Source organism: Barbus barbus (assembly GCF_936440315.1).
Source record: "Barbus barbus genome assembly, chromosome: 48".
NCBI lineage: Eukaryota > Metazoa > Chordata > Actinopteri > Cypriniformes > Cyprinidae > Barbus > Barbus barbus.
This window is the reverse complement of record NC_136726.1, coordinates 21,275,751-21,288,291: the sequence shown is the minus strand read 5'-3', so window position 1 is coordinate 21,288,291 and position 12,541 is coordinate 21,275,751. Positions and strand designations below refer to the sequence as shown.

At 35.9% G+C, this 12,541-nt stretch overlaps 1 protein-coding gene across 1 annotated transcript; it reads left to right on the top strand.

Moving 5' to 3' along the window:
• The first annotated feature begins 189 nt into the window (after positions 1–189).
• mpi (mannose phosphate isomerase) lies at positions 190–12,375 on the top strand. The gene is made up of 8 exons (XM_079411529.1): positions 190–234; positions 452–579; positions 2,285–2,485; positions 3,114–3,255; positions 6,370–6,549; positions 6,667–6,840; positions 7,968–8,176; positions 10,026–12,375. Exons 1-8 carry the CDS (start codon positions 219–221, stop codon positions 10,242–10,244), a joined length of 1,269 nt encoding a protein of 422 aa, XP_079267655.1. The 5' UTR covers positions 190–218; the 3' UTR covers positions 10,245–12,375.
• Positions 12,376–12,541: the final 166 nt, after the last annotated feature.

Below are 12,541 nucleotides of genomic sequence, written 5' to 3'. Positions count from 1 at the left end.
ATTTTACTATAAAATAAAATTGAAAAATATATTTATAATATAAAAATAATGCATTATATATTTAACCTATTAATTTTGTTAACTTACTTCAGATTAAAGAAATTCGAATGGCCTGGATATGCATTAAAAAGTTATTTTATAATATTTATTTACATTTAAAGGCTCGTGATTGGTTGGCGGTTTGTGACGTCACCTACGTGACCATTAGCGTCGCAGACATGTCGGAAGTGAAAGGTTAGTTAAATCTCTGTATATTTCATTCTGTATTTTACGCAACATTCAGTCACACGCAGCGAGTTTAAACAGGACTGGCTTGATTTGTGTGTTGTTTGGATGGATTAGTAATTTGACGCTGCTGGATGAGATGCACAGCCATCCGTTCATTCAGTTAAATGACAGCAGGAGAAAGCATCTGCTCCGTGCATGATCGGTGTGTCGGGTCTGTTCGCAGTGTTTCCATTGTGCTGTGTGGTGCAGAGCTATGCCTGGGGTAAAGTGGGTCTGGACAGTGAGGTGGCCCGGCTGGTGCTCGGTGGAGACCCTCAGGCGCTCATAGAGGAGGACAGACCCTTCGCAGAGGTACAGTATTGACCAAATTTAGCAGATTACTGACCCAAACACACCCACCCAGACCCCCAGCCAAGTCAAGAAGCTCTAACATGAATAGATTAGCTATATACAACATTCTTTCAAATTTAATTAAATCAATTATGGAGAATTCTGTTTTTGTATAACCTGCTTAAACCCCCTGAATAGTTCAGCCATTGATGATCATAATAATAATTATTATTATTATTAACAATTAATTTTATACGGTCTGCTAATAATTAAATAATAGTAGCTGTCTATAATATTAATAATAATAATAAATAAGAATTATTATTATATACATTTATAATTGGTGTATAATAATACTATTGCTGTTGTTGTTTTGTTACTATTTTTGTTGTTATTATTATTATTAGTAGTAGTAGTATTTAGTGCTGTCAAATGATTATTTGCATACAAAATAAAAGTTTTGTTTACATAATATATATGTGTGTATGCTGTGTATATTTATGTATATATATATATATATATATATATATATATATATATATATATATATATATATATATATAAATACACACACATACAGTATATATTTACAAAATATTTACATGTATTTATGTGTATATATTATTGAATAGATATATAAATATATTTATAAAATGTATAATATTTATAAAATAAATATTTTTCTTAAATATATACATGCATGGTGTCTATTTATATATATGTAATAAATATACACAGTACACAAATATTATTTAAACAAAAACTTTTCACGATTAATCATTTGACAGCACTAGTATTATAATTAGAAGTAGTGTTAATTTATTAATAGCAGTAATATCAGTAAACTTTATTATTATTATTTTATTTTTTTACACCCTTCAATAATAATAATACAATTAAAACACTCACAGTTGAAAGCCAAACGAGAGACTTTCAAATTATTTATTTTTAATATTATTATTATTGCAACACTTGGCTTTTTTCCTACCAATATTCGTTAATTTGTTATTTCACTCCTTTACATAAATTTTTTTGCATTCTTTTTTAAAGTGAGACCATGTCAATAATATGAACTTGTAAACTAACAACCAACTGTTCGTTGTGAAACCTATTAAACATTAATAATAAAAAATCGACATTTCAATGGCCGTGGGATTGCAATAGAAAAAGCATGTATTATAATATTATTGTGGAGGTTCCATAAGCAGTCACGATTCATCCTGTGCTTTGTTTATTGTTCGGCTGTCGTAAACATAGTTTAACAGACTTGAACACAAGCGCAAGTGTCTCTGACAATAGTAGCTCACTTAAAGGTCAGCGTGACATTCTCTTCATGTGTCAGTCTATTAATAAAGCCACAGCATGTGTTAACATGTTTTACTGTTGAATAAATAACCATCTTAAATTAAAGGTGATGTTTTTGCTTCCATTTCTTAAGAAATACCATTAAGAACAGAGATAATGCTGGTCACACTTTATTTTAAGGTCCAATTCTTGCTGTTAACAAACAATAAACTCCTTATTTGCTGCTTATTAATAGTTAATAAGGTAGTTGTTAAGTTTATGTATTGGGGAGGATTAGGGATGCAGGATATAAGTACTAATAAACAGCCAATATGTTAATAATAGGCATGCTAATAAGTAACTAGTTAATAGTGAGAACTGGTCCCTATAGTAAAGTGTTGCCATATATATTGTGATCATTGCATCTTTGTTTTCTTTCAAGCTTTGGATGGGTGCTCACCCCAAAGGAGACGCTCTCATCAAAGACAACAGGATATCCCAGAGGACACTGGGACAGTGGATTGCAGATTTCCCAGGATGCCTGGGGTCAAAGGTCAAAGACACATTCCACGGGCAGCTCCCGTTCCTTTTCAAAGTGCTGTCCGTCAACACGGCTCTGTCCATCCAGGCGCATCCCAACCGGGTGAGATTGGAGACAGTTTCCCTTATTAAACTACTATGGAGCAGTAATGCTGTCATTTACTACCGTTTGGGATTAGTAACATTTTTTATGTTTTTTTAAGTCACTATTTAAGTGTTAAGACTCTTATGCTCATCAAGACCGCATTTATTTGAACAAAAATACAGAAAAACCCCAGTAATATTCTGAAACATTATTGCGATTTAAAATAACTGTTTTCCATTTTAATATACTTTAAAATATAATTTATTTATGTGATTAAAATCTGAATTTTCAGCATTACTGCAGTCTTCAGTGTCACATGATCCTTCAGAAATGCCCATTTATTATCGATGTCGGAAAGAATTGTGCTGAATAATAGTTTTTTTGGAACCCGTGATGCTTTTTTCTGGATACTTTGATGAATAAAATGTTAAAAAGAACAGCATTTATTTAAAATATAAATATTTTGTAACAATATACTCTACTGTTCAAATGTTGGGGTCAGTACATTTTTTTTTTAAAGAAATTAATGCTTTTATTCAGCAATGATGTGTTAAATTGAAAAAAGTAATCGTAAAGACTTATACTGTTAGAAAATATTTATATATTTTTTAATAAATGCTGTTCATTGATTGTTGTTAACTGACAGGAATTGGCTGCTAGACTCCATGCACAGTTTCCTGAACATTACCCAGACAACAACCACAAACCAGAGATGGCCATCGCTCTCACTCAGTTTGAAGGTCTCTGCGGCTTTCGGCCGATGGATGAAATCTTGGGCTTCCTCAAAAGTAAGTGTTCAATGAACTGACTGAAAGAAATAGTCAGATAAGCCAAACTCAAAAATGAATCCTGTTTATGTTGTTATGATTTTTTCTCTTTAAAGGGATCCTATTATGCTCTTTTACAAAGTCTTGATTTTGTTTTGGGGATGTACTAGAACATGCTCTCATGCTTGGTGGTTCAGAAATCTCATTATTTTTCACATAATTTACATTATTACAATACCTTTCTCCCCAGCCTGGCGCAAACGGATCGATTAGTTCCAGGTTTGATGAAGCCGAAAAACGAAATGTGATTGGTTAGCTGTCCCAGTGCGTTGCGATTGGCGAACAGCTTAGACGGTGTTTCAGTATTGCCCCGCCCCTTGTTCGTCAATATTGCCATATCAGTTCAGACCCCGAGAATATTGAACAAGAGGATCACACAGATCCTTTGCACGAACGGATATTACAAAACATATTAAAGTGGTAACGTTATTGTTGTTGTTTTTTTGGCTAAATCACGTTTTAGATGGGATGTCAACAACAGCTTAAACATAACTGCATTGACTATGTACAGATAAGTGCAACGGTAATATGTATTATATTTATTGCTCTTTAATTCTAACATTATAACATGAATTGCATTGAAACTGTTATACAGTTGAATTTATTTATATCATAGTCCCATAGACTTACACTATTTGTGGCCGCATATATATATGCAAATTAATTCTCTGCCAGCAGGAGGCGCCGTTGGAGCGGATAACGCTGTACACAAAACAGCTCTGCTCACAAACGCTGCTTTATCAGACATTACATGCAAGATTAAATGAAAATGACATTGAACATTTTCTGAAGACAGTCGGTTTCCTTCAGAAATACAGTGATATAAAAACTCGATTTCGTTCTCCCCACCCACCAACCATTCGATTTTCCGTAGGCGGGATTTATTTTAATGATGTGTGTACACAACCACCATATAATGATAAATATCCACCCAGAGGTTTTTTTTTTAATCTCATTAAATAATTTCCCTTTCTCATATCAAGCCAATTTCAGGCCCCTCCCACAATTGTTGATTGACACTGGCGTTTTACCTTAGACCCGCCCTGAGTGAGCTGTCATCAGTCCGCTACTGTTTCGACGCCGGAGCAGGTGTAGACAAGAATGGCTCCTAAGCAACTGAAGTGTTTAGTTGTTGGATATAATAATGAACATACCCGACATCTGAGCCACTGAAGATGCAGAGGATTACGTTTGTTTCTGAAGGTTATGCGCCTCTGATTTATCGAAATGCGCGTATGTTCACGCGAGTCATTCGTGATCCTCACCTACAGAATAAGTGAGTATAAGGTTCTTTTGTGAATCTTTTCCTAATAACGTGCTAGTTAGCAAGTTCCACGGCTAAAGTAAACAGTCTCATGAGAATGGCTCTTCACCCCACGGAAGAGAGGGGCGGGGTCAGCAGAGCTCATTAGCATTTAAAGGAACATCCACTAAAACGGCTTGCTGAAAACAGAGCTGATTTTGACGGTAAAAAGGGTGTTGTTTTATATTGCCACTGAGAAATTTTAACCAAAGTATGTTATAGACTTTTCATTAAAGGGGTCATCGGAAGTTGATATGATTCTTTAGGGTCTTAATGAAAAGTCTAGAAAGCCTCGTTCAGATACTCAGCCCAAATCTGATTTTGTGCATATCCGGATGGAATCTGATTTGAATAACTGACTGTCCACAACTGTTCATATCCGATTTGTGTGTCCATAAGCGCTCTTTCGTTTTACTGAATGTGCATTGGTTTCTATGGTAATGCCATTGCGTTGTTATGCCTACACAACAGTAACAGCAATACAGTTTGCCATACAGATGTTGTCTTGCCGATGCGGTTGCGCTGTAGGCTAGTATTATATTTTGTCTTGTGAGTTAGCGGCAGAAACGCAGGAAGCTTCCACTACTTTGCTTTTAAAAAAAATATATATTTATTATTTTTGTCTCCGCTACATTCAAAACACAAAGAGGTACGTATACTAACAGTATATTGTTTTTTTTCTGCTTTACCTGCACTTCGCAACGACACAAGCTTGTTTCTGTATAGATGTTCAGCATTTTTTCTGCAAAAACGTGGCGTGAGGATGTGAAAAAGCTAGGCTAAATCCGATCTGATCGGTCCGACTGAAACGGATTTCCAGAAATGAGATTTTAATAGGATTCCAAACCACATACAAATGTAGCTCGAAACGGATTTGCACAAATCGGATTTCATGTAGTTTGTTGCTGTTCAGACTATTTAAATATGATCGGATTTCAATCGGATGTGCACAAAAATCGGATTTGGGCTGACAGTCATTAACATACTTTGGTTAAAATTTCTCAATGGTAGTGTGAAAAACACCTTTTTTACCCTGTCAAAATCAGCTTTGTTTTCAACGAGCTGTTTTTTCGTCCATGTTGCTTTAAATGCTAATGAGCTCTGTTGATCCCGCCCCTCTCTTCCGTGGGGTGACGAGCCGTACTGTTTACTTTAGCCGTGAAACTGGCTAACTAGCACATTATTAGGAAAGGCGATTTGCAAAGATTCATAAAAACACTTATACTCACTTCTGTAGGTGAGGCTGGATCACGAATTGCGTCTATGAATCGCGAACATAGATTTATGTAGATCGGGGATCGGTGCATTCCCTTCAAAACGAAAGTAACGTTAATCCTCTGTGTCTTCAGCGGCTCAGATGTCGGGAGTTAATGATGACTGCTATATTCATTATCACATCCAACAACAGATCGCCTCAATCACTTAATCGGAGACATCTTGTCAGACAATGGCAGACAGCTCTCAGCTCACTCAGGGCGGGTCTAAGGTGAGACGGTCTTGTCAATCAACTATCATGGGAGCGGTCTGTACAGAACTACGTCATTCTGACAGGAGTCTCAGAACGAGGATTTAAAAACAGGGATTTAAAAAAAAAAAACTATTTTTATAATTATAGGATGGATGTGTACACAAACTTCCAACAAACATTTATGTTGAAACAACTTGTAAAGTGAATTTTGCATCCGATGAGCCCTTTAAATATCCCGACACATTGGAGAAGTTAAATGGGTTGCGAAGAGCATTTCCCATGGACCGTTGTGTGGTTTCTTCAGATGTCCCAGAGTTCCGCGCGTTGGTCGGTAACGAAGCCGCTGAGGAGCTCCAGAGCGCTGATGGAGACCCGGGCCGGACGTCTCTCGCTCTGAAGAAATGTTTCACCAGGATGATGAACTGTGAGAAGAAGCTGTTCATCGATCAGCTCAACATGCTGGTCAAACGCATCTCAGAGGAAGGTGAGAGGAAACCGTGCAGGGCTTCCACTCCCTCGTGTGCCAACATGTTATTCACGTTATACCGGCTCTATCTCATCAATTCAGATGAAACCCGCCTGACCTGTTCTTTTGATCCAGAGGCTGCAGGCAAAGACACCTCCAGGAGTAATGGAGAACTGCTGCTGCGGCTGCATTCCCAGTATCCGGGGGACATCGGATGCTTTTCCATTTACTTCCTGAACCGTATCGTGCTGCAGCCGGGGGAGGCCATGTTCCTGGGAGCAAATGAACCTCACGCTTATCTGTCTGGAGGTTAGAGGTCACCACATTACTAATAAAACACGTTTTGGGGCATGTACCATGATAATACCATGGTATATTTTTGTAGAGTCTGAAAAAATCAATAAAAAAAAATCTAAATAGACAAAGTTTGTAGTTTCTTAAAAATCATGCTTAGAGCAGGTAGTTGTAATTTTTGTGAAATAAATTAATTAATCTTCATTTAATATTCAATTATTCCATGTTGGTTGTGTTAGTTGTACTTATTTAAAATATATTCATAATATTAATTTAATATTCCTTAATATTTATTTATTTATTTCATGTAGGTTGTGTAGTTGTACTTTGTGTGAAATATATTCATTAATATTCACTTCATAATAAATAATATTTATTTAATATTCAAATGTTCCATTTAGGTTGTATAGTTTTTTTTGTGAAAAATGTGTACGATGATAATACCACAGTATATTTTTGTAGGGTCTGAAAAAATTAATTATAAACAAAATCTAATTAGACAATATTTGTAGTTTCTTAAAAATCACACTTACAGCAGGTTGTGTAGTTTTAATTTAATATTATTTTATTCCAGGCTGTGTAGCTGTACTTATTGTACTTAAAATATATTAATTAATAATCCATATTAATTTAATATTCATTTATTTCTTGTATGTTATTTCATAGTTGTTATTTATTGTGAAATGTATGTATTAATATTCACGTAATAATCTGAAATATTCTTTTAATGTTCCTTAATATTCATGTGTTCCATGTAGGTTGCATAGTTGGTGCAATATAGTCCTAAATATTCACTTAATAATATTTATTTAATATTCATTAATATTCAAATGTTCCATTTAGGTTGTATAGTTTTTTTGTATGAAAAATATTTGTTAATATTAATTTATTCATGTTTAGGTTTTGTTAACAATAATGATTAATATTAATTAATTAATCCATAATATGACATTAATATCAATGAATATTAATTTATTTCATCTAGGTTGTGTAGTTGTACTTTTTGTGAAATATATTTATTATAATTAATTTAATTATCCATCATGTTCATTTACTATTCATTAATATCCCATTTAGGTAATTTATTAATATGCAATATTTAATCTTCATGTATTCCATGTATGATTGACTGGCTCCTCCAGACTGTGTGGAGTGTATGGCGTGCTCTGATAACACCGTACGTGCCGGACTGACTCCCAAATACATTGACGTGGACACGCTGTGTGAGATGTTGAATTACAGCCCGGCTCCAGTCAGTGCCAAAATCTTCCCCTGCGTGCGGGACAACTCCGACCCCTGCGTCTACCTCTACGACCCTCCTGTGCCAGACTTCACCGTCATGAGAATACAGGTGCGCCAGACAGCCAAAATTCACATTTATCCCCATTCCAGCTGCTCAGCTTAAAGGGTTCGTTCACCCAAAAATGATAAATCTGTCATTCATTACTCACCCTCATGTCGTAACAAACTCTTAGGACCTTCGTTCATCTTCGGAACACAAATGAAGATATTTTCGGTGAAATCTGAGAGCTCTCTGACCCTCCATATACAGCAAGGGTCATACTACGATCAAGGCAAAGAAACGTAGCAAGGACATCGTTAAAATAGTCCATGTGACATCAGGGGTTCAACCGTAATTTTACGAAGCTACGAGAATACTTTTTGTGTGCAAAGAAATAAAAAATAACGACTTTTATTCAACAATTCGTCTCTTCCGTGTCACCCTATAGCGCCATTTTGGAGAGTATCATGACGCATGCTCATGCTATGATCTAAATATATACAACATATGTTTACATTTAGATCGAAGTGTGCGCATGCGTCATGATACTCTCCAAAATGGCGCCAGGGTTTTTTGTTTTTTCAGGTATTTTTGTTTTCTTTGCGCACAAAATATTCTCGTAGCGTCAGAAAATTATGGTTTAACCCAGAGATTGCATTAGACTTTAACATTGTCCGTCATTTTGATGGACAGGGTGGTAAAAATGAATCATAATCTATTATTACCATTCATTTTCATATTTTAATTATAATAACTACTGCTGTCAAACAATTAATTTCGATTAATCGCATCCAAAATAAAAGTTTTTGTTTACATAATATATGTGTGTGTACTCTGCATATTTATTATGTATATATAAATACACATACATACAGTATATATTTAAGAAAATAAATAATATTTTTATATTAAATACATTTATATATATATATATATAAATTAATCGTTTATAAATACATGTAAATATTTTCAAAATATAAACTGGATGTTTGTGTATTTATATATAAATAATAAATATACACAGTACACATACATTTATTATGTAAACAAAAACTTTTATTTTGGATGCAATTAATCGCGGTTTGACAGCACTAATAATAACACATTTTGTTCCCACATTTTAATTTTTAATCATGAACCTACTGGACGAGCATAGGCTTATGCATTTATTCTGAAGAGAACAGATGAACAGAGACTGCACTTTTTCTGTTCAACACCACACCCACAGTGACTGCAGAGGCCACTAAAAACAACAAAACAGGCTAGGGCTGAGTAAAAAAAAAGATTCTCATTTTTATGAACCAATATTGATTCTTAAATCCCTATCGATTATGTTTTCAGTTGATGAATACATATAGTGCACCTCCCATCCAATAAATCGCAATGGGCTAAGCTTTGTTACTTTTGATATGAAACAAAGTCTCAGATTTGAAATTCTGAGTTTTGGTGCTCATTAATGTGGCGTGATAGATCGCTGTAGCTTAAACTGGGTAGCAAGCAACAGACCTCAGAACTGGATCTTGCGCTCTGCTGCCATACTGAAGCGTTACAGTTACAATTTACAACAGATCACCCTCAGTGTAATCTGTCAAAATAACTTTCAGATTTTTCCGTCACTCATAAAATAAAATTCCGTCAATGGCGGACAATTTTCGGTTAACTCTGGTTGAACCACTGATGTCACATGAACTATGATGTCCTTCCTACGTTTCTGGACCTTGATCGTGATCGTACCCTTGCTGTCTATGGAGGGTCAGAGAGCTCTCAGATTTCATCAAAAATATCTTAATTTGTGTTCCGAAGACGAACAAAGGTCTTACAGGTTTGGAACGACATGAGGGTGAGTAATGAACGACAGAATTTTCATTTTTGCGTGAACTATCCCTTTAAGAGTAATATTATATTATATTATCTTCAGATCCCCGCCTCGGCGCGGCAGTACACTTTGAGCGCGCTGGACTCCGCCGGCATCCTGCTGGTCATCGATGGAGAGGCCATCGCCACGTCTGCTGCGGCCCTCTCTGACATCACTCTGACACGAGGCTCTGTGCTTTTCATTTCAGCCAATGAGAGCGTCTCTTTACAGGTGACATCATCGTCAGGCATGACCATGTTCAGAGCCTGCTGCTTACTGTAGGAGACGTCCGCTTCAGAAACCTCCTGTGTCTATCTGTTCTGTCCTGATCTAAACCAACGGGTCAAACAAAGTTCAAGCAGAAATCATGGTCCCATGTTTTTGGCTTCATCTCGAACATGCATGACGAATAACCTCTATTAAAGAAACAGTTCTCCCAAAAATTCAAATTCTGTCATTTACTCAGACTCAAGTCGTTCAAGTCTCATTCTTCCACTGAACATATTTTAAAGAATGTTAGTAAGCAAATCATTTCTGGTGCCCATTGACTTCCTTCACACTATGAAAGTCACTATGCACCAGCAACTGTTTGCTCACTTAGAACAACTTGAGAGTAAATGAAGACAGGGTGAACTGTACCTTTAAGTTGGGAGTATTATGATGACATTTAGTGTTAAAATAGCTATGCTTAATCAAAAAATAACTAAATATATAATGAAACAGATTGAATTATGATTCTACAACATGAAAACCTCTGCATGTTCTTTTGAAATATGTAAAAGTATGTAATTCTAGTCAACATGAAATGCTGTTCACACCATTTTGCTTTAATAATGTGACATTTACGAGGAACAAAATGTAGGATAGAATTTGATTGGATGATAAAATGTGGGCGTTCCAGAATGAAGTCACACCAGAATGAGAGTTTAACCACCAGCATTAAAGCGACAGTTCATCCAAAAATGAGTTTGCTGAAACTGTACTTACCCTCAGCCCATCCAAGAGGTAGATGAGTTTTGGAGAAATGTAGCATTACATCACTTGCTCACCAATGGACGGTGTTGCCAAGTCTTCCTACGGAGTTGGGCTACTTTTACACTGTTGCCGCGGGTTGTTTTTCATGTCTGTGGGTTGAAGTGACCCCAATAACGTGATTTTTAGCCCCTGCAGTGCGAATTTTACCAGGGCCAAAAAAACATGTATTTTACCCCCGGAACGCAATTTTACAGAGAGTTTTGAATAGCAATTTTGGTCTGGTTTTGTTGTGGGTGCCGTCAGAATGAGTGTCCAAACAGCTGATAAAAACATCACAGTAATCCACACCTCTTTACAGTCCATTAATTAATGTCTTGAGAAGTGAAAACTGTGTTTTTGTAAGAAACAAATACATCAAGATATTTTTAATAAAATATGGATTACTTGTGATGTCTCTCATTCTGACGGCACCCATTCACTGCAGAGGATCCATTGCTGAGCAAGCGATGCAATGCTACATTTCTCCAAATCTGATGAAGAAACAAACTCATCTTGGATGACCTGAGAGTAAGTACATTTTCAGCAAATTTTCATTTTTGGATGAACTATTCCTTAAAGAAAGTAAACAAAGTCAGTTTTGATTTCACGTTGGCGCATATAAATCAAATGCACGGATGCATGATCACTCACTATTGGCTGCAAGATATAAACATTTTACGAAATTTGTTCCATCAGAGATTTTTTGCATAAGGGTGTAACACCTTTTGCATGTGTTCAAAAAAATAAAAACCCAAATGGAGGCCAGTAACAATTTTACTTTTTCATTAAAACCTGGTAACATACACTTGAGACTAATTTTAACATTTTTAAGACCTATTTCATTGAACTAAAGAACAGTGAGTCCTTGTTACGGACACACTCTTCCATGAAGAACATACATGGTTTTATTTCTTGCTAAACGAAGCTCTCCTGTGACAGACACGACTTTTGTGATTTGATTACCAGTGCAACTGATTTTAACAATAACCCTGCAAGTGTTTTCATACGTGTGAAACTTTGTTACCGATTTTTATCCTCCCTTATAAGTGACTGTATGGCTTGAGCTGTGGTTATGCTTTATTGCTACTGTTTGCACTAGCAGTGTGGAGAGCACAAAGCATGCTGGGAATTACCGGCATCCTGATGTTTGTTTACTGTATATTTAGTGGCCTCTTCAGATTCGTACATGTAAAACCAGAAGACTGACCTCAAACGTGTTGATTCTTCCTATATTTTTGGAGCTGTGTGTTCTGGGATCAAAGCATGCGACGGATGGCAGAAGTCTGAGTGAATGAATGAATGTATGGTGCTTTCTGAGCTGTAATGGAGCATGTGTCTGATAAGAACAACTCTGTATGTAATCCCTAATAAATAACGGTTCTGTAACCTTTCACCTGCTCATTTCTGACCGTTTTTTACACAAAGGTTGCGTTCCCCATTAATCATTCAGCCTGGGCGTCAACTGATCGTTTTATTGGATCACGTGTTTGCTTTTACACACTTACACTGTGTTGTGTTGTGTTGCTGTTTCCTTTTGGATGGAGTTCAACTAAGATATGAAAACA